A 22,290-nucleotide genomic window follows, 5' to 3' on the forward strand; every position below is an offset into this window, starting at 1 on the left:
AGCCTCTGTTTTCTAAAGTCATTCTTTAAATTCTAGGTGAGGGCAATGGATGCAGACCCTGGAGTTTATGGCCACATAACTTACTCTTTTGTTAACGATGTGGGTAATGACCTGTTTAGCATTGATGCTAATGGTCAGATAAGCACAATAGAAAAACTTGACCGTGAGGACCCTTCCAACATGGACATTGTTCTTACAGTGGCAGCTCAGGATTCAGGAGGTCGTGTTTCCTATTGCACAATCCATCTTACTATCTTAGATGAAAATGATAATGCACCCCGCTTTAGTGCTACAGAGTACAGAGCTACGCTCAAATTTGATGTAGCCAAGGGCTTCTTCATCACACAGATTCAGGCTCTTGATCCTGACTATGGCACTAATGCCAAAGTAACATTTTCACTGTACAGTGAGGCACGGATCCCTGTAGCAGATGTTTTGGACATAGACCCAGACAGTGGTTGGATGGTTACCAAAGGCAGCTTCAGCCACTTGAGAAACTCAGTATTATCATTTTTTGTGAAGGCTGTAGATGGAGGAAATCCAGTTCGGCACTCTTTGGTCCCTGTCTACATTCATGTTCTGTCTCCGGAGGCGTTCTTTCCTGACTTCATGCAGCACCATTACTCATTTAGCATACTGGAGAACACACCAGTAGGTTCAGTCATTGGAAAGGTTCACCTCAAGATTCCTCATGGATATAACCCACATTCAGTTAGCTTTACCATTGTTAATGGAGAAAGTAGTGAAAATAATCTAGATGGCGTATTTTTAATAGAGAAAAATACAGGAGTGATTAAACTTGATAAGCCCTTGGATCATGAGGTGATGAAAGGATTTAGTTTTAAAATAACTGCCACTGGACACCAGAGTAAGTTGGATGCTGTGACGTCTGTTGATGTTGAGGTCAAAGTTTTAGATCTAAATGACAATAAACCAGCCTTTGAGACCAACTCTTATGTGACGACTGTTATGGAAGGAATGACAATTGGAACCAGAGTCATTCAAGTCAAAGCTCATGACCCAGACTCAGGAGCCAATGGCCAAGTAACATACAGGCTTGGGACATTAATCCAGGAAGAGGAAAACTCCGATGCATTGGTGCGGACGTTTAGCATCGACAGTAATACTGGCTGGATTGTCTTATGCAAAGAGCTCGACCACGAGTCCAATCCGTCCTACATATTCACAGTGGTAGCATCAGACCTGGGAGAGACCCTGTCTTTCTCCAGTACCAGCACAGTGACAGTAGCAGTGACAGACATCAATGACAACCCCCCCATTTTCATGGAGAACCATTACTTCAGTTCAGTCCAGGAGAGTGGCCCTCCAGGCGAGGTGGTGGCTGTTCTGAACACGAAGGACAACGACAGCTCTGCTGTTAACCGGCATGTCAGCTATGTCATAACTGGTGAGTAATGAAGCAGGCATAAACAACAAAACACTCCATGATTCCATACTGTTACTATCATGCAAGTGTACCCACTTTACATTCTAAATTTTGATGTTTCTGATACATATGTAGGCCTTTTGGAGTGTACCTATTTTTTTTATAACTGTGTGATCTGCACAGTTTCCTAAGGTCCTACAGCAGCAGTTATGGTTATATTGGTTGTATACCGTATATATATATACATGGTTATATATTATACCTCTGCAGGCAGAGGTATAATATATGTCTTATATTGGTGGAGTGGTGGAGAAAGTACTCAAAAAATGTACTTAAGTAAAAGTACAAATACACAGACAAAAATGTACTCAAGTGAAAGTAAAACTACCACATTAACATTTGTACTTAAGTAAAAGTAAAAAAGTACTGGTTTTCAAAAATATTTAAGTATTAAAAGTAAAAGTACTTGCTGAATGCATTACCTAATCGCTAATACAATATCATTAAGTGAACCGATCATATTTAATTGTAATACATTAGAAATGTGCCATTTTAATGATCAATGCCACAGATAAAGCATGTTTTTATTATGTTTACTCTCTGTAACATAGTTTAGACTTAGATATGTGATTCTATGCATCATAATTTCAGGGATGGAAACATCTTGTCTCCTTCACTTTTTTTGCCACTAGTGGCATTTATTTTTAAAGAAATCCAACAGAAAGGGGATGGAAAGAAGGTGGGTGGAGGAGGACATGCAACCAAGGAGCCACATAGCAGAGTTGTAGTCAAGACCATCTACCCAAGACCAAGTCAAGACCAGCACCCCGCGCTACGTGACACACACAAAAAAAAGTTTTACCTATCAAAATTGCTTCTCAAATTGATTAGAAAGAGCCACATTCCCATGAAACACCTAGATATTAAATACTTTAATCAGTAAAGATCCGTCCAGAAGAATCGGATTGTTCCTGAATGTCATATCAATGCAGACTTTGGTCACAGCGTTGTCCCATATCTGCGACACCTCAGTCAACACCTCCACACAATAATTCAGCGCATGAGTGACAACTTTTTTTCATCGCAGATGCAACGTGTCTCAGTCAGTACAGCTAGCTTTGCTAGCATCACGTCCACAGATCTTACCTTTCTTTAAGCTTTCCTTCCAAGTGACGCTAAAAGTTGGACGAAGTCCCCACCGTCTGTGAAAGCGAAGCTATTATATTACTGACGATCAGACAGACATCTTCTCCCGCTCAGAGGAAACCACTGCGCATGTCTGGAGCTCCGCGTGCGAGTAAAGGGGGAGGCGATGGGTGACAACAGACACTACGTCACGTTATTGCTTGGATTTTACGGCGCCACCTTAAGACCCTGAACTTCACATTTTAACGGGCAAAAAACGCAACGCGACTTGGATGTAACGAGTAACGCGACGGTTTTGTAGAAATGTAGTGAAGTAGAAAGTACAGATACTTACTGTAAAATGTAGTGGAGTAAAAGTAGAANTTTTGTAGAAATGTAGTGAAGTAGAAAGTACAGATACTTACTGTAAAATGTAGTGGAGTAAAAGTAGAAAGTACCCATTATGAAATCTACTTAAGTAAAGTACAGATACACGAAAATTGTACTTAAGTACAGTAACGAAGTACTTGTACTTCGTTACTTCCCACCACTGCTTATTAGGTGTATATGTATTAAAAACCACACACACACACACACACACACACACACACACACACACACACACACATACATATATATATAATCCATTATCGTGGTTTTGTGAAAACTTTGGAGGGTTGAGGGAGAAACCTCTTGTGCACAGAATATTTATTTTTATTTGTTTTGTCTTCAGTATCCCTTTGGCTCCATGATGGTTTTCAGGTCTCTGGTGGCTCTTAACATTCAGTTTAGCTTAAGTAATGTGGCACAATATTTCAGTTCAGTCGTGGTGTTTTTTCTGGCTGCATTAATCTGTCCCATGCAGACATATTTTTCCTGTACAACGTCGATGCTGTAAATCGGTGCTGTGCTGAGTCAGATGTTATGTTTACAGGCTGGAAATTAGCTACCCTTATTTGAGGATTTTTTTTGTGCTATTGATTGGGATTGATAAACAGTGTGACTTTGTTTTTCCCAGGTGGGAATTACCGAGGTGTATTTGCACTCGGCCTAGTTCAGGGTGAATGGAAGATGTATGTGAAAGGACCACTGGACAGAGAGGAACGCAACCTCTACATCATCAATGTCACCGCTAGTGATGGACTCTTTGTTTCCCACACAATTGTGGAGGTGACAGTGATGGACACCAATGATAACAACCCCATTTGTGACCAGGTAGGAAGACACCCTCACATGCTGGTGGGATCTGGAAAAATATTGATATGCAAAAATTGTTAGGCTATTTTATTCTTTTATGAATGTGTGCTTTTATGCAGGTGGTATATACAGCCAGCATCCCAGAGGACCTCCCACTCAGCAGTGTTTTGCTGAGGGTTGGAGCTACAGATGCTGATGCAGGCAGCAACGCTCAGCTCAAGTACTCCCTGCATGGTCCTGGATCCCAGGACTTCATCGTGGATCCAGACACTGGTATGTATGGGAACTCAGTTTCATATTTTAGAGGCAATTCAGAAATACTTTATGTTTCAGCCCAAGAACATTTTTAGTGTTTTGTAGACAAAATGTGAATTTTTAAACTATATCCTTTTACAAATAGGAATCCAATCCTGTGTAATATAACATCTGTGTTTCTGGTGTTGGTCAGAAATCTAGCAGCAGAAGTCTGGATGAACTGCAGCTGCTGCTTGGCCAGTAAAGATACTGTTACAACAGTCCAACCCACTGAAAATAAAAGCACGATCCAGCTGTTGTGTGTGGGGATTTGCTCCAACACTCTTTTATCTTTCAGTGTTGAAATTGTTGACATTTTGTTGTAGTTTGTGTTTTCACTAAAGCTGTTGGAAATATATGTTTGTTTGACACACTGCCGTGTCCATGTTGGGTCCCTGGTCTCCAAATGTGCCTTTCTTTGCTTCTCACCTGTCCAGGTGAAATCAAGTCATCAGTGATTCTTGACCGTGAGACCAATCCCAACTACAGATTAACTGCCAGGGCGACTGATGGTGGAGGGCGGTGGTGTCGTGCCGAAGTGCAGCTGGTGGTGACAGATGTGAATGACAACCCACCGCTTTTTACACTGTCACAGTATTATGTCAGTGTGTATGAAGACACTCCAGTAAAGGCTCTGCTCACTCGCATCCATGCCGTAGACCCAGATGAAGGTGATGACAGACCGACTATTACTGCTCAGTTAACATTTATGATGTCGTTGTTACTAATCTTACAGCATGGCCAAATATTTACAAGGACATACTTACTGTTGTACTAATGATGCAGGTTCAGCTTTTTGTTGTAAAGGTTAATATTAGTTTTACATTGTTTTACAAAGTGATTAGATGCATAATTATATATTGAAAATAAGCCTCTAAGGTCACCTTTCAACAAGCGACTTTCCAGACAGAGCAATAATGAAGTGGTTTAGATCAAAGCATATTCATAAACATAAAGTAAAAAAAATTTAATGACAGCAGACAATGCAGTCACCATCAGACTTTACAGTTCTCTGATTACAGCAGGTTAAGCTAGTTTACTGGGAGATGGGATGAAGCATCGCACTGTAAAGAGAAGAGAAGATTCCCAGGGATAAGGCAACAATGTTTACGGAATGAGTGGTAGTATTTACTGCTCCGCAGACCAACCCATTGCTATAGAGGAAAATATAAGTTTTCATCACCTTTTGTGGATGCTGGAGCCAAGGAAGACTCTCCTGTCTTAACACTGCCTAGCTGGCATAGCTATGCTAGTGCAAATGGCAAGTTTTCTAATGTGAACATTGATGGTTAGCTTCACTACAGACAACTAAAACTGATAGGCTTGCTCCATGTTACTGCTTTGCCTCATGACACATTGAGTAATACTGTTATTTGTTACGATAGTACCGCATGCCCAGCAGTTTGGTGGATCTGATTCTGCAGCATACATAACCAGAGAAGTCAAAGAGATACTAAACAGTGGAGACATCAACAGAGCATTCACACAACATTTTACATGATAATACAAAAATAGAAAATTCAGTGGTTCAAGCTCTGGCAGATTTGCACACGCTCTTCAGCTTCTTGTGCTCAGTGTGTAACTGAATGGAGCAGCATCACAGAAACTATGGACATCCTGAAGAAGACAGTTAGTCATTTCAAGAGCTTAGAACTTCTTTTCCAGGCTAAGATTTTAATCCCATATGGTGTTATTTACTACTTATGCTTTATATATATATGTAAATTTCTTTTGCATGTTGTTTGAAAATAAATTTTCATTTATCAATTATGAGGGAAAAGTAACAGAAAGGCTTGCTAGAGATGTACAAAGAGGAGTAACCTACTCCTCTGCAGATCCCTCCTCTGAGGCAGCCATGTTTGATTGCTACTATAAGAAATGACACAAAGCTTTTATGTGATAAATGAAGAAGCTGAAAACGTCCAAATACTCACTACATAAATATTTTGCTTCATAAACAAGAAGGCTCATAAACTTCAAGTACGTAGCTGACAGTTGTTTGTTTCTAAAAAGCAGGTCCGGGTCGCATGGTGGTCTACTCCATGGCTGACTCTGCTGGAGGTTTTTTCTCCATCGATGAGTTCACTGGCATAGTAGTCCTGGAGCACATTCTTGACCGGGAAATCCAGCCGACTCATCAGATAACCGTGCGTGCTTCTGATCAGGGTTCGCCGCGGCCGCTCTTCTCGCTGGTCAACATTACAATTACTGTTCTGGACATCAATGACAACCCGCCTGTTTTTGAGCGCCGCGATCTACTGGCAACCATTCCAGAGGATGTGGGAGTCGGTACTGAGGTTCTGAGAGTGCATGCCGCTAGCAAAGACATCGGGACAAACGCTGAGATCTCCTATAGCATCAGATCAGGCAACGAACACAGGAGGTTCTACATTCATCCCCTGACCGGTAAGTGAGGGAGTTGTTTGTTTGAATTATGCAAGCAATGACTTTTAAAAATATAGGTATATATATTTTTTATTTTTTTAAAGATTTTTTTCAGCATTAGTGGCCTTTATTTAACAGTAATCAGTCAGGAAAGAGGCAGAGAGAGAAGGGAAGAAGTTGAACTCAACATAAAAAAAATTGTAATATGACAATCAATGCACACAGGAGATATAGCCATTACACTGTTTGCTGTGATTCAAAGTTTTAAGCAGGTGGAAGTATCCATCCATTATCATACACATTGCAAAGGGTGCTGGTGCCTATGTCCACTCTGGACAGGTCACCAGTCCATCACAGGGCAACACAGAGACAAATAGGGCAAACAGTCACACACACCTAAGGAGAATTTAGAGAGACCAATTAACCTGACAGTCGTGTTTTTAGACTGTGGGAGGAAACTGGAGAGAACCCACCATGCACAGGGAGAACATGCAAGCTCCATGCAGAAAGACCCCAGGCTGGGAATCGAACCCTGGACCTTCTTGCTACTAAGTGACAGTGCTACCAACTTCACCACCATGCAGCCCCATTTGGAAATATGCAGTTGAAATTTGGTTTTCATGCAACATTTATTGTGTACATTTACACAAGTTTGGAAATGTTTTGTTTTTGAAAATAAAATACAAAAGTCAAAGTAACAACTAATCTCAAATTCAATCTGGTTCCTATAATGTCAGATAAATTAAGAGTCCTAAATTTTTTTTTACAATTATACCTACTAGGAACTATCCAGTAAAGTGGCTGAGGGAAAGTTCATAATACAAATTTAGAACATTTTATATCTGCAATCAAATTTGTATAATGTTTCAACAATCAAGTATTAAAATATCTAAGAAGGGCTCTTCTTTAATATGTGATATCAAACCACATGACCTTTTAAGTGGTGCTGTGATTGAAACACTCACACTCATGCTTGATTAATCATGATTAATCACTATGCCTAACTTTTTAAGCTTGAAATATAAATATGCAGCCAGTTGTGGTTGTAGTTGTGGCCCTGAGAAAGTCCCTCCTTATGCTGCACTCCAACCAGTTCAAATGCAAACAATCATCTGATTTGTAGAAGAAAGCAGACGATGTCGTCTCCCAGTACTCAGCCACTGCTCTGAATGTATGTGTCCTTCTCTCTTATTGTTCCACAGGTGCCATTTTAGTGGCCCTCCCTTTGGACTATGATACCTGCAAGGACTACTTTCTAACCGTGGAGGCTCGTGATGGTGGCACTCCTCCTTTGAGTGCCATTACTACATTGAACATCAACCTAACAGATGTAAATGACAATGCTCCAGTGTTCAGCCAGGCCCTTTACACTGCTGTGGTGCCAGAAGATTCCACAATTGGACATTTTGTAGTGCAGGTACATTTATGGTCATGTTAGGTAGTTCCTGCTACGAGTCTCATGTTTCCAGGGTTCTGGTAACAGAAATTTGCAGATCCAGTGGGTGGTTCTAAATGGTCGCCCTGATGTAGCTTCAAATGAAAGTATATTTTGTCATCAGTCTCAATTTTTTTATTGTTGTCTTATTGTTGTCTTAAGATCAAGTGAAAATTTCTTGCCTAAACCTCATGAAAACAATTATAGAACACATTAAAAAATATTCTCAGAATCACACTTTTAACACTGATTGAAAAGTAGAACAGAGGGTGTGATGTAAATGGTTGACAAAGTAACAGTGATTAACTCTTTTGGCAAATATAATGGATGGAAAGTTACGGTTTGGGCTTCAGATATTGATCAGTAACATGTCCTGGATGACACATGATCAATCGCGTCACTGCAACCAGTCAAAGTGTTGTGCAAAAAATAATTGCAGAGTCAACTAGTCATGAAGTTGACAGACACAGAGTTCTCACACTTTCATACATTTTTCTGTTTAGGATTTTTATTTCTTCTACTACCCAGATCCAACTTTTTATTTCATTATATTTAAGTAAAAATATATTAGCAATTGGCTATTTTATAATTTTTTTTTCTTATTTACATTAGTGGCAGAAGGATAACCTTGCAATATGAGACACACTGTATTATTTAGTTGTGATGTGTTTGTATATTTTTTGCTGGCAGCTGGCAGCAGAAGATGCTGACAGCGGTCTGAATGGAGCCGTCCTCTACTCTATCTTCAGTGGAGACCAGGACAACGAGTTCTTCATTGACCCGACAAGTGGGGTCATAAAGGTCAACAAGCCGCTGGACCGTGAAACAGTAAGGACACAGTTCAGTCCAGGAGAGATCTCCTCATTTTAATTTACTTTGGTCCTTGTCAGTGTGACACACGTCAGCCTGTTACAGCGCATTATGTAGCAATAGACGCAAAATGTAATAAAATCATTGAATGAATTTTGTAATAGTTTCTGCCAGTGTTGGTCAAGATACTTGGAAATAGTAATTACTTCCTCAAAAAGGTAATACATATACTTTTTTTTATTTTCAAAACTAATTCGTTCAATAATTACTTAGTTACTTTTCTAAAAACAATGCACAACCTCAATACACTATAAAGCAATGTACCTGTCTGCCTAATTCTATATTTCCTGCATATTCCACTAAACATCTTAATCAAATCATCTCTTTTTAAAACTTCTGCTTCACTCTTTTACCTTCATGTACATCACATCACCAAAAAATGTAATGAATGCAACAATCTGTGATCTGAAGAATTTTGTTGAATATTTAAACTTATTTTCTGCACATTCCACTAAAATTTCAAGAAAATCAAGTTTCTTTTCAAACTGCATTTCTTCCTATGTCACTACATAACATGCAATAGTTTTCACATTTTCACTTCTTCATTCAAATATATGTAAAGTACAGCAATAAAATGAAATAATTTAGATTAGTCTCTTTTTACAAATTAGTAGCATTGGTATCTTTTAGCAGTTGAAGTACAGAAGGAGAGCTGTTAGAGGTTTGCACAGGTGTTTGCTCAGCGGTGGTTTTTGTCTTAGAATTCGACCATGCAGAGGCATGACCTCTGACCTGAGGCAAGTGAGGCCTGTGACTCATTGGGTGTGTTTGTGTGGTCTTCTGTGACCTCTTGGATGAGTTTTTGTTGCACCTTTGGAGTAATTTTAATTGACTGGCCACTCCCTGGAAAGTTCACCAGTGCTCCATGTTTTCACTGTTGGTTGCTGGAGTTCCACCACTTTAGAAATGGCTTTAGTTTCTTTCTCATTACTTCCTGAATTTGTTCCCAGTAATCCCCAACTGCAGCTGCGCTACAAAACACGTGAATGCTCAAATGTGGATCTTGGCTCCTAAAATGCAGGTAGTGATTTATAAACTCTTTCACATCACTGTGGGAACCAGAAATGATGCTTTCAGCTCTCCACTCATATCGCTTTCTGCCTTGGTGAAATTGTGGCTCCCCCCAAACCATTTTTTCCTTCGTTAATCATGAAATAAAACTGACCTTCTGGCTCATTTAAACAAACACTGACATTCATGAAGTGCTTTGCATCGACCATTTATGGTTGAAAGTGGCAGGACCTTAAACGGGACCTTGTGCGCAAACTGTGAGGTTCAACTGTGATGTATAAGGGAAAACTGTATGTACATGATTTTATAAATATTACATTTTTTGTCATATGCCATTTTTGCCTTTTGTGCGTACGTACAGTTTTATAATGGGGCTGTTAAATAGTTTTGTGTAAAATATCGTTTATCGTCTTCATTCTAGATTGCATCTCTATCGCTGTAGTGAAAGTCTTCCATGCTCTCTGTGCTTTTAGGTCCCCAGCTACTCACTGGCTGTCAGAGCGCTCGATACTGGAACCCCACCGATGTCATCCACCGCCGTGGTCAGCATAGAGATCTCTGACATCAACGACAACCCACCCAGCTTCTTCCCAGCAAACCTTACTGCTGTCATACAGGTAGACGTGATGGCAGACTGTTACACTGCTAAAAACAGTTCTTGTACACACCAAAGATGCATGATAAATTATTGATACATCTACATGTATGTAATGGTGTGAATGTAAAACCACAATGCAGAAAATATATGGAGCTAAATTAGTCTCAAAAAGCCTACAATAAGATCCACTAGTATATCACAAGATTTGTAAGTGTACAATATGCACAAATGTTTATAACACAAATGTTTATAATACAAATGTTTATAATACAAATGTTTATAACAAATGCGTACTTCAACATTCACATATCACCTTCCTAAAATAGTGGGCCAAGTCAATTTTTGACAAAAGTTTTTTGTTTGTGTGTTTGTTTGTTTGTTTGTTTGTTTGTTTGTTTGTTTTTTTAACCTAAATCATATTTTGGCAAAAAATAATAGGTGGTCTTTTTTGTTTGTCAAAATCACTTTTGTGAAAAAATGACTTTGGCCATAAATCATTTTTTGGAAGGTGACGTCATGTGTAAGCAGTTTCTCAAATGTACACATTTCAAACTGCCCAAGTAATACATTATGCAAACAAATAGACGGACGGATTGGTCAACCCAGGCGCACGGATCAGCTGGCCTGGACTTTTGACCTTGAGACTTTCTTATCACATTGGATTCACAAATGAGATGATTTATTCAAGGCTGAAGAACAGCTGGGATAACTGAGTATTGGAATTGTAATGCTGCGTTCAAGACTGAATAAAAGCTCAGATAAAAGAGTCTTACCAACTTTATTGGAAATACAGAATTTTTGAGTTGGCTCAGTAGCCCCAAACCACTATATTAAAGATATACATGAAACACTACAGTTACTGAATTCTCATTGTTATGTTCTGTGTTTTCTGTGTAGTCATTTTTGAGGTTTTCTGTGTTTAGTCCTGTTCCTGTCCTGTCTTCCCTGTTGATTACTTCCCAGGTGTGTCTAGTTACCTGATTACCCTCCCTGTGTATTTAAGCCCACCTGTTGTCTTTGTCTCTTGTCGGATCCTCGTCTTCTGTCGTCGTATGTCATTTGTCTGCTTGCCACCACAGTCGAACTGTAAAGTCCTGTGTTGGTTCATCTCTCGTTTTCAGTCCTCTGTCTTTCAGTTGCTATCGGTAATTGGACTGTGTTTGAGCTCTCTTTATTAAATCATCATCATCTTCATCACTACCTGGGTTGTCAGCGTTCATTCTCACCACCACCAACCACACCCCATGACAAACATATCCTTCATTATTCCTTCTCTGTTTCTGTGAAAATTCACGTACTTTCTGGAGACCAAGGCACCTTATGGGGGCCCAAACCTTGTCAAAAGGCAGTAAGTTTTAGGGTTCGACGTATACTGGTGATGGTTACGGTTCCAGTGTTTGGGTTAGGCATTAATGAATAGAAGTCAATACAAAGTCTTAACGTGGGTAAAGATATGAACTTCTGTATGTGTGTTAGCTTTATTCAGTATTGCCTTAGTTAAATCAGTTTTAAATGTCTTTTTTTCTCTCTCCTGGGACCACATTTCCAATCTTTATGATCTTAACCTCTGCTCCAGGAAAACAAGCCCATTGGCACCAGAATCCTGCAGCTGTCCGTCATCGATCAGGACGCCCCTCATAACGGCCCGCCATTTTCCTTCAGCATCCTGTCTGGAAACGATGGCAGGGAGTTTGAGCTGGAGACAGATGGCACACTGGTGGCAAATCAAGTCCTCAGACGGGACATTGCCAAGGATTATGTTCTTCAGATCCAGGTAGAGGCACAGTACTCTTTCTGGGTCACATCAGGAAGGGAACAAAGATTAATGTTGTCAAAGAGAGCAACAAAAAAAGGCAAAATTACAATAATATTTTCAGTGGAAGGAAAACATTAAAACGATACCAAGACTACTTTTGCGGCAGCACAGTAAAAGGTTTATAGATTTACTGATTTATAAGAACTATGATGGAGATGCAATGTGAAGGGCAGAATAATGAAATAGAATGTTCACACTGCTCCAAAAGCACAAATTTAGGTCAAAAGTCATATTTAACATTTAAATCTTGGTTCATGTAATGACAATATATGATGTCAGAACATCAGCAGTCATCATTTTGCAATGTAGGTAGGCCACCAGGCCCAAGCATGTCATGCTGAAAGGAGGAAGCGTTTTATTTTGTCACTTATTATCACCTGGTACTGTATAATGAAGGAGAGACAAATGTTGTTTTTCTTCTGAAAATCAACTCTAGCAATATTTAAAACATTTTATATCTATAAAGACTCCTTTATTGTCACGTTCTATATATCTAGAATTAATTCTTTTTTGCTGTCTTGCATTCCTCCCTCTCCTACAGGTGTCAGACTCTGGGAAGCCGACTTTGTCCTCCTCCTCCAATCTCACTGTTCGAGTGATTGAAGAGAGCCTTCATCGGCCGGTGGCCTTCCCACTGGAGATTCATATCATCACTATGGAGGACGAGTTTCCTGGTGGTGTAATTGGGCAGCTCCATGCCACCGATGCCGACCCTTACGATGCCCTGACCTTTGGACACGCCGCCCCCTCCCAGCGCAGCCTATTCAAGATCAGCCCCCATGACGGGAAGATCATTGCTCTCAGTGGGTTGGATGCCGGCGAATACTTTCTCAATGCCAGTGTTAGCGATGGCCGCTTTAATGTGCCAGTTCCTGTGCGTGTCCACGTGGAGCAAGCAATGCTGGATATGCTGCGCGACGCCGTGACTGTGCGCTTCGAAAGCGTAGCGCCACAAGATTTTGTAGCGTCGTACCTGAAGAGTGTGTTGAAGGTGATGCAGCAGGCGGCCACGTCCCAACAGCACGACACACTGCACCTGCTCAGCCTGCAGCCCGTTGGAGGCACACAGCAGCTAGACCTGCTTGTGTCTGTGGCAACAGCAGGAGGGGGCTACTACAAGGCAGCCTACCTCACCCAGAAACTCAGCACGTCTCGCCGAAAACTGGAGGACGTGCTCAGAGTGTCAGCCATCCTGGATAAGAACTGCTCTGGGTTGGAGTGTCGCGGAGCGCAGTGTGAACAGAGCATCACTCTGGATTCACACAACTTGGCTACGTATAGCACACCTCGAGTCAGCTTCGTTTCACCTCGCTTCCACCGGACCTCACGCTGTACATGCCATGGTGAGACATCAGACTTCCTCATTTCACTTTGTACACATAGTGTTAGCAAGTGATTTTTTTGTGCATTAAGTGAATTTTTTAAGCCATTACTTACATTATTAATGAAATTTCACTCAGTTTTGTCCTAAAGTATTCTGAAAATATATAAAATATTCTGAAATAGAAATATTCTGAAATAGAAATATTCTGAAGAAATAATTAGCAATAACTGCAATATTTTCAAAACTTTTTAGTTGGTATGCGTTACTCTTTTTAATGCTTATGTGAGTTATCTCTTGCTGTCAGTCTAGAGATGTAACAAAGGCATCTTTCTCTGTTTTTGTGTGCAGATGCCAGTTGTGCTGTTCTGTTAGAGCAGTGTGAGGAACAGCTGTGTCCTCCAGACATGCAGTGTGTTTCAGTAGAGGCCATTAGAGGGCGCTATGCATGCCAGTGTCCACGAGGCAAACTGGGAGAGTGTGCAGGTCTGATGTTATGATGTCAGGGGATTACTTTTCAACAAAATACAGTCATTTGAATCCACAGAATGACGGTCAGCATTGTGTTGCTTGCAGGTCATTCGTCTCTGAGCTTCTCAGGCAACAGCTACATCAAATACAGATTGTCCAACCAGCTGCAGACGGAGCTGAAGCTCATCCTGAGGATCAGGACGCTGCAGAGCCGAGGAATCATCATGTATATGCACAATGAGCGGTGCATTATTCTCAAGGTATCCACACACACACTCACATACACACACACACACTCATTGAAGTTAACAAAAGTATTTTTGATTTAAACGAACACAAAGTCCCATCTCATATTTTGCCAAAAACATTGTAGACTTCAGAAAGAATATTCTATGGACAGAAAAAAGATCTCTTTAGAAGCTGATAGAAACAGAAATACAGCATCACAGCTACAGTCAAACATGATGGTGGCAAAAACTGTCATGGAAAAACACATTTGCCTGTGTGCTCCAATAGGTAGCTGCTGTAAGAGGAGTGCAAAGACTCTTCTCTTGACAGTGGAGTCGAAACTTCCAGCAGCAGCTGCAGCAGCTCACTGTTTGGTTTCTCAGCCGTCAACATTCAAATGATCCTCTGCAGGGAGAGGAGGGACTAAGTGACGAACAGACAGCCAGAAAGAAGGATGGACATATACATTTACTGACTGCACTGTGCAGTATCTAGTTGTGATTGTCTGTGTGTGTGTGTGTGTGTGTGTGTGTGTGTGTGTGTGTGTGTGTGTGTGTGCGTGTGTGTGTGTGTGTGTGTGTGTTTTCACAGTTAGAGGAAGGGAAGCTGTGGTTCCAGTTGTCCTGTGAGCCTCTCCCAAGCCGAGGTGCTGAGGGTCCTGACATGTTGGGACCTGCTGGACGTCGCATAAATGACGGCAACTGGCACACTGTGGCACTGGAACTGAATCGCAATTTCAGTAGCCTGGCACTAGACGACAGCTACATTGAGCAACGGCATCCCCCTTCATTAATACAACCATTACCTCCAGATCGGACATTCTACTTTGGAGCTCTGGTCAGTACCTCTGTTAGAGTTTTACAATGGAATGTTCCAGGCTCCCTTCCTTGTTTTATACTTATTTTTGGTACATTCTGTTACTATTATTCATCACTTGTTATTCACTGAAAATGGCATGTGATACAGTTGGGAGAAAAATGAATTATTTTTGAATCTAGACAAAAAAAATTGTCTCAATAACATATGTTTAATTTGGATTGTTTTGATGTTCATTTATGACCTAATTTTAACGTGCAAAGAGAAAATCACTTGGACAAGATCCAAGAAATTGAAAGAGCGTCTTTTGAAATATGAGAAAAGAGGGATTATAATGCACTTCTTAAGCTGGAGGTGGAACCAAAACACCTCAGTATGCTATCAAGCTGGGAATACTAAAGATTTCTTGTAACTCAGGACAGTAAATATTAAACAGAAGGATCAGTGACCATTGTTGAGAATGAAGGGTTAACATCCTACCTTCAAGATGCTTCCTTGAGAGCTCCCTCTGCTACACCACAAGCAGCCTTGTTTTTCTATTAGGGTGCTTGCAACACCATTTAACCTTTAAAGAAGTGACAGTTCACACATTGGTCACATGATGGTGGAGGCAGCGATACATGTGACCTCAAACACACCGTTACACTACAACGACTTGTTTTTGGGGGCTCGTCCGGAAAGCCTCCAATTTGAAAGAAAGTTTTTGGTTGAGAGAGAGGTGGAATGTCTTCATAAAACAAGGGAAATATCTGGTAACACTTTGTCATTTGGTAAATAATGACTCTTTTAATGCAAAGTTGTTTTAAAAGTTGCACTAAAAGTCTATTAAGATTGTCAACTTTGCATTATTTGGTAAATAATGACACTTTAATGTAAAGATGGAACTTTTAATTGACTTTTAATGTAACTTTTAAACCAACGTTGCATTAAAAATGTCATTATTTACCGAATGACGATTCATGACAACAGTCACAAACATTCTCAAAGACTCTTTCATATTCCTTTTAGGTGTTATATCATATTTAAGACACTATCACGTCAGTCTTATGCATACCTCTTCAAATAAAGTGTTACCAAATGTCCTGCCTTTCACTGAGGATGGTCCTGTAACACCTACATGTGTACAGATGGTCCTATGTTAGATTTTTCATGTATGTGTTCATAGGATTTAAAACACTTACAAGAACCTTAGACCGAACTCAGATAGATACAAAAAAATTATGTCATTTGATTTAGTATTCTTCATAGCTGCATAGCTCAGTCAGTGGTCTAAAACTGCAGTCCCTTAGGGTCAGAGTTCAGCAACACTACAGTGCTCTGAAAATGAGTTAATATTGGAGCAAGGTGTGCTGAAGCAGAGAGAAGAACGATTTTTAAAACACATCACATTTCTGTAAATAGCATGAAAATCATATATTACTACTTTAACATATTTAACAGTATTTGTGGAACTTTCTAAGTTACTTGTAGACTGAATAAAGTAAGGTCTTAGTCTGTCTGACAGTCATGTTAAACAGATCCCGTTGGCTGCATTAATTAATGCAACATTATTCAATACCAACAGTAAAGAAAGTTACTGTCTCAGTAGATTAGTATAATGACATTCTACAGAAGTTATGCTTATGTTAACAAATTGCACCATGTTTCTTCTTTTTTCAATGTAGATAGACATTTGTATCATAAATGCAGATTTCCGTTTCTTTCAGTTTATTTTTTAAATTCTAACCTCTAATTTTCAGGTGCAGCCCCCAAACTCGCGTAACCTTGTGGTCTCCCAAAAAGACCCCAGAGTGTTCGAGGGATTCCAAGGATGTCTTGACTCAGTCATGCTGAATAATAAAGAGCTGCCTCTGCAAAACAAACGCTCCCAGTATGCAGAGGTAGTGGAACTAACGGAGCTGAAGCTCGGCTGCATTCTCTACCCTGATGCCTGCCATCATCAACCCTGTCGCAATGGCGCTACCTGTACCAGTCTGCCCTCTGGTGGTGAGTAAAAGTAAATACAAGAAACAGCAGAGCTAACTGAGCGCTGTGTGCAGTGATTACTCAACAATCAAATCACAAGCACAATAAAATCCAGAAGCAGTAGAGTAACCAAAAATGATACTCAAGTAAAAATAGCATGACTTCAACATATTTTTACTCAAGTAAGGGTAAATGAGTATTTGGTAAAAAGTCTACTCAAGTACTGAGTAACTGATCAAAATATCAATCATTTAATATTTAAAAACTACGTCATCAAAAGGACCAAAATATAAAGTTTAGTGGAATTTTTGGTATTTTAAGGACAAAAAAAACAACAACAACTGGGAAAAGAAGATTTTTCCAAATCAGTTTCTTTCAATAAAAATCTCATAAAATTGTAAGGTGTGTGTCTGGTGAATTTTTGTTTAAAACATGTTTGTTTTTTATTCAGTGGGTAGAGAATCCAGATATGTTACACAAGAAAGAGCAAAGATACTTCATAATAAAGTTACTCAAGTAAAAGTAAAAAGTACAGCATAGTAAAAATACTCCTCAGAGTACATTTTTCAAAAAAATTACTCAAGTGAATGTAATTTAGTAAATGTAACAAGTTACTACCCAACTCTGATAAAAAAAAACAAACGAGTTGCTGAATATGGTGACTTAAAATGATCAACTTCCTACCTAAAAAGAAAATGTATACTTTATATTTTAGAGTATTTTGCATACTCTTTGACAAAGGGCAAAGAGTGAGGTCTGTGATCATAATAGACTATTTAGCTTGTTGGTCTTTATCACTGTTTCATATTTACCTACCCTTTGCTTTAGAAATACTGTATATGGTGCAGCATTAGAATAAATTCACAAGATCAGGTCAAACGTTATAGTAAATTACATTCTAACTCTGCAACAGACGGCCTTCAGCTTTATTGTGGGAAAGAAAGACATAAATAATATGTTTGAGTTTATTTGAGCTGCACTTGTTTGTATGACATGTACTATATGAATAAGTGCTTCCTTATTTTTGTCAGATGACTAATATATTAACCTTCTTAACTCTCAGAACTCATGTAAAAAGACCCTGTTAAAAAGATGATTCCTCCCAGAGTTCAACATTAATGGGTTATTAGGCCTCCTTTTATCACTGAGCTTAACAAAAGCCAGTCAAGATCTGAAGAAGAGGTTATGTCTGAGCTATCTATGCATGGAAGCACTTTAATGAGTCAGGATGAGACCTGCTTCAGTGTTTCCATTTTTACAGAGTAACAGTAAAGAGAAGTTATTGTGGGTTTTAAATTGAAATAATAACAAATGTCGACTCAAGGCACTTTACCAAAAAAAAAAAATTGCTATTCAGTCACATGCATTCGAGTTGATCCTAGTTATCAAACAGTGCATTAAGTTTATATAATTAATTATTTTAAAACATTTTCTATCCAGCAGATGGAACTGAGTCACTGACTGGCAGCATTGACTCCTCCTGGACCAGCAAGTAGCAACAGTCAATGGTTGCTTGTATTCAGCAATCCCTCATACTGAGTGTGCATGCACTTTTTAAAATCTTTCTAATCATGTAAATTGATGTTCTAACAAAGGAAGTAGAGTATTCCCATCATGAAGATGCATGTACATTTATGAAGAAGGATGCTTGAACTGTTTCTTGATGAGACGATAGATAATGTATTCCCATTACTGAGATCAGCCATTGTCAGGACCTACAATAATAGTAATCTTCTAATGTGAGATGGAGGGACAGACAAGGCGGACAATGAAAATGTTATACAGGACACTGGATGTTGTTGCAAGACAGAATATACTGTGTCTTATCAAAATAATGTCACATAGTCCAAGCATTGTCCTCATGGAAGATTTTATCACCCACTAGTCCATCTACTCCTCTGTCAACTTCCCCTGATGAACAAGGATCGACCAGCTGGGTGACTCATCCTGAATTGATCACTGATTTCCAAATCCTGGATACCAGGCATCATTCACAAACCAGTGTGCAGCTTTCACACTGAAAGTTAGCGTAGGGACAAATTTTGAACATTGTGGCACTCAAACATTTAGATGTGTAAAACTGTGTGCACGCATGTGACTGTGCTGCTTCCTTCATACATTTCAGTTTGTATGGAAAATAATAAAGAGCTGTATGTGGTAGCTTCTGTTTCATGAGTGTGATCTGTTAATTTAGCTGAGCACTTGCTCCTTCCTGTTCGGCCCTCCGGCTCCCTCTTCTCCAGACTTCTAGAAGTAGAAACATGCGAGCGAGAGGCAATCCAGCATCTGCTGGGAAGGTTGAAGACAAATTGGTAGAAACAGAAGAATCAATGACTGATGTGAACGATAGGACATCTAAGGAGGGTGGGGTCTGCTTGGCTGGGGGCAGAGAGGATGATGATGAGGATGATGATGATGATGATGAGCTTGTTCCTGAACTGAACTTGTTGCAGAATGTGTTCAGCTCCTTTGCTCTGTCCAAACTTCCATCTATCTGACCCTCCCTTTGTTTGAAGCCTGTGGTCTTCTTCATCCCTGACCACACAGCTCAAGGAGTAACTACTCCTTGTAGTTTACTCTCATTTCACACATCTAAACTACTCCTTGTAGTTTACTCTCCAGCTTCTTCCTACACCTCCTTGCTGTCACTAATCTTGACTTTGAGCTGCTTCTGTATACTCCTCTTTAATAACTCCTTGTCTTGCTCCCTAAATATTCTTTTTTTTCTTGTTTAACAGTTCCTTTAGCTCACTGGTGATCCAGGGCAGTGTGTCACTGTTCTGGTGGTGTTGTCCACACAGACGGTTATGTAGTCAGTTATACACTCAGTTATTACACTGACGTCCTCTCCTTGTGGCTGACGAATAAATAATACAGAATATATAATGTAAATAAATATGGATGTTTACTTTTATAATTTGTACTCATAGAAATTATTTTAATGGTGTTCTATGGTAAAAATGAATGTTCTGCATTCATTTTTAATGTTAGTATTATCTACTGTATGTTAAATTACAGTTTTTGGTGGTTTATACGTTTTTACAATTTTTGAACTAGCCATTTTTTCTGGATTTTTCTTTTGTGAATGCCTGTGTAATCTGAGTTATAGCATGAATCTAAGTGAGTTACACACTTCTGGTGTACTTAATATAATGCATCATATGCATCATCACTCTTTATTCTTCTCCCCATTGTGTCTTCCAGGGTTTACATGTAGTTGTAATCCCCAGTACACTGGAGGTAACTGTGAGATGGAGATAACGGTGTGTGTTCCCAACCCCTGTCAGAACAGCGGTGTGTGTAAACCCATCGGTAACGCGTTCCTCTGCAGCTGCAGGAGGGGCTTCAAGGGCCTCATGTGAGTTCCAACCCAAACACCCAAATTATGACATGAAGAGCATTTATACTGCACTATTCTATGAATCATCACAACAAACACTTTGTAATCCTTAGTTTTTCTTCAGATCAGGAAGTTTTGCTTCATGCAGTCAGAAAAGTTCTATTTAAGTGATTTCCTGATTCTGAAAATGATCAAATAGTTATCAAATATCAGCTAATTCCTGATTTATTACTTTTTCACATTGGAGCATGATGACTTCGATATCTTCTTTCACACAAAATCAACATATCAAAACTACTTTTTGTATCAATCGATCGATCGATCTTTAATGCTCATTCAGTTCATTCGGTTTGCTCTAACAGATGATTAGTAAAGTGATGTTTATTTCACTCATCTTGCAGGTGTGAGGAAGACGTGAATGAATGTGACCGAAACAACCCTGAGGGTGAATGTGAGAACGGAGGCACCTGCATCAACACTCCCGGCTCTTTCTACTGTAACTGTACGCCTGGCTTTGTGGGCCAGCGCTGCACTCTGCGACCCGTTGTTGTCCCTGACATGCAGGCCGGTCATGCTGTGGTTGGCAAGGAGGAGCTGATCGGCATTACCGGAGTGCTTTTCGTCATTATCGTCCTCATCGTCCTCTTCATTGCTTTCCGCAAGAAGGTTTTTAATAAGAACTATTCAAGGAACAATCTGTCTCTGGTCCAGGACCCAGCCACTGCAGCACTTCTCAACAAGGCCAACTGCGTTCCATTAAAGACTTTACACTGTGGTCCCGGAGACCACCAGAACCTGTATTCAGAGTCAGGAATACAACCCACCTTGATGGGAGGGGTTGGCATAATTGGACCGCCGCAGGTGCCGGTGAGGCCCATGGCATACACACCTTGTTTCCAAGGAGACCCACTCTCGAAGCTGGAGAAGCTGTCAGAGAAACACACCCTGGATCACACAGAGATGAGCACCTTTCACCCAGAATCACCAAGAATCCTCCCTGGAACCATAAGGAGAGGGGTGGTGGTGTGCAGCGTGGCTCCCAACCTGCCCCCCGTCTCACCTTGCCGCTCGGAATGTGACTCCATACGCAAAAGCCCGCTGGCCAGCGATGATGGTGAGTTTAGGCTACAGTGGAGCTTAAGAAGTAAAGTACTGTGTGCAGCTGAGTGAAAATAATTCCTAAAATAATAGCTGAAGTCATTTTTTGCCCTCCCTCTGTCTTTCCCAAAGATGTTTTAGACAAAACGGGGAGGATTTCCATACATCACTGTGTGTCAGGTCATCACCACGTCCTCAGATATAGTGATGTATTACTAAGTTCAGTGTCAGGCTGAGAGTTTTTCTGACGTCAAAAAGTTTTAGACTCCTTCCTTGACACAACATTTTGGTACGATGTAGCGGTAGCACTGGAGAAGTAACAGTGTGAGCATCATTTTAAACATTTATACTGGAAAAAATATAATTTCTCCTGCAAGAACTTTGTAAAGTGCTGAATGTTTTATATTTTACCTAACTAGATTTGAACCTTTCTTATTCAGTTTGTATATAAGGCTGACAACTTATATTTGTTATTACCACCTTCCCACAACGTGCAATTTCTTTATTGGAGTTTTAAGGTTAATGGAATTCACATTTTGATCTATCCCTGCAGATAAAGTGGTCAACATAGCAGACGGCAACACGTGTTTCTCAGGCAGCAACTCAGAGGCCCAGTCCCTGAGTTCATTCCAGTCTGACTCCTGTGAGGATAACGGTAAGACTCATCCTTCACTTCCACAAAGCTGTGTTTTTCATAACAGTCATGTGTGGCTTGTTTTTTTTTGTTGTTGTTTTTTCCAAAGCTTCATTTGCTTGTTCTTTATTTGGCTAAAGCAATTCGACCCTGTATTTGAGAGTTGCCCACATCAGAGCCAACTTTTGCATCAGCTTTCATTGAGGTTAGCTTCCAGCTTCTACCGTTTACCGAGAAGTCAAAGATATGACTTCCTGTCTGAGTTTGGACACTGAAATCCTGTCCAAACTCAGACAGGA

At 40.0% G+C, this 22,290-nt stretch overlaps 1 protein-coding gene and 1 long non-coding RNA gene across 15 annotated transcripts in view; one reads left to right on the forward strand and one right to left on the reverse strand.

Annotated features, from left to right (window-relative positions):
- Positions 1-22,290, forward strand: part of fat3a (FAT atypical cadherin 3a) — a 68,432-nt gene that overhangs the window by 35,270 nt on the left and 10,872 nt on the right. For 9 of the 14 annotated variants that reach the window (XM_016661387.1, XM_016661383.1, XM_016661374.1 and 6 more), the window contains 17 exons: positions 37-1,408; positions 3,531-3,727; positions 3,829-3,982; positions 4,441-4,674; positions 6,017-6,409; positions 7,591-7,805; positions 8,514-8,651; positions 10,178-10,321; positions 11,879-12,076; positions 12,660-13,461; positions 13,791-13,925; positions 14,016-14,170; positions 14,730-14,975; positions 16,694-16,940; positions 20,124-20,277; positions 20,661-21,373; positions 21,911-22,012. In XM_016661387.1, coding sequence (XP_016516873.1) covers positions 37-1,408; positions 3,531-3,727; positions 3,829-3,982; positions 4,441-4,674; positions 6,017-6,409; positions 7,591-7,805; positions 8,514-8,651; positions 10,178-10,321; positions 11,879-12,076; positions 12,660-13,461; positions 13,791-13,925; positions 14,016-14,170; positions 14,730-14,975; positions 16,694-16,940; positions 20,124-20,277; positions 20,661-21,373; positions 21,911-22,012 — 5,599 coding nt within the window. The remainder of the gene's footprint in view (positions 1-36; positions 1,409-3,530; positions 3,728-3,828; positions 3,983-4,440; positions 4,675-6,016; positions 6,410-7,590; positions 7,806-8,513; positions 8,652-10,177; positions 10,322-11,878; positions 12,077-12,659; positions 13,462-13,790; positions 13,926-14,015; positions 14,171-14,729; positions 14,976-16,693; positions 16,941-20,123; positions 20,278-20,660; positions 21,374-21,910; positions 22,013-22,290) is intronic. The other 5 variants (XM_007573423.2, XM_016661381.1, XM_016661386.1 and 2 more) reach the window with 1 other exon arrangement.
- LOC107833104 (uncharacterized) overlaps positions 6,697-22,290 on the reverse strand; it is a 22,453-nt gene continuing 6,859 nt past the window's right edge. Inside the window, exons 2-3 of the long non-coding RNA XR_001658812.1 lie at positions 21,785-21,788; positions 6,697-6,708 (exon numbers count right to left, since the gene is read on the reverse strand). This is a non-coding gene — a long non-coding RNA (uncharacterized LOC107833104). The remainder of the gene's footprint in view (positions 6,709-21,784; positions 21,789-22,290) is intronic.

Source organism: Poecilia formosa, unplaced genomic scaffold, assembly GCF_000485575.1.
Source record: "Poecilia formosa unplaced genomic scaffold, Poecilia_formosa-5.1.2 Scaffold328, whole genome shotgun sequence".
Taxonomy (NCBI): domain Eukaryota; kingdom Metazoa; phylum Chordata; class Actinopteri; order Cyprinodontiformes; family Poeciliidae; genus Poecilia; species Poecilia formosa.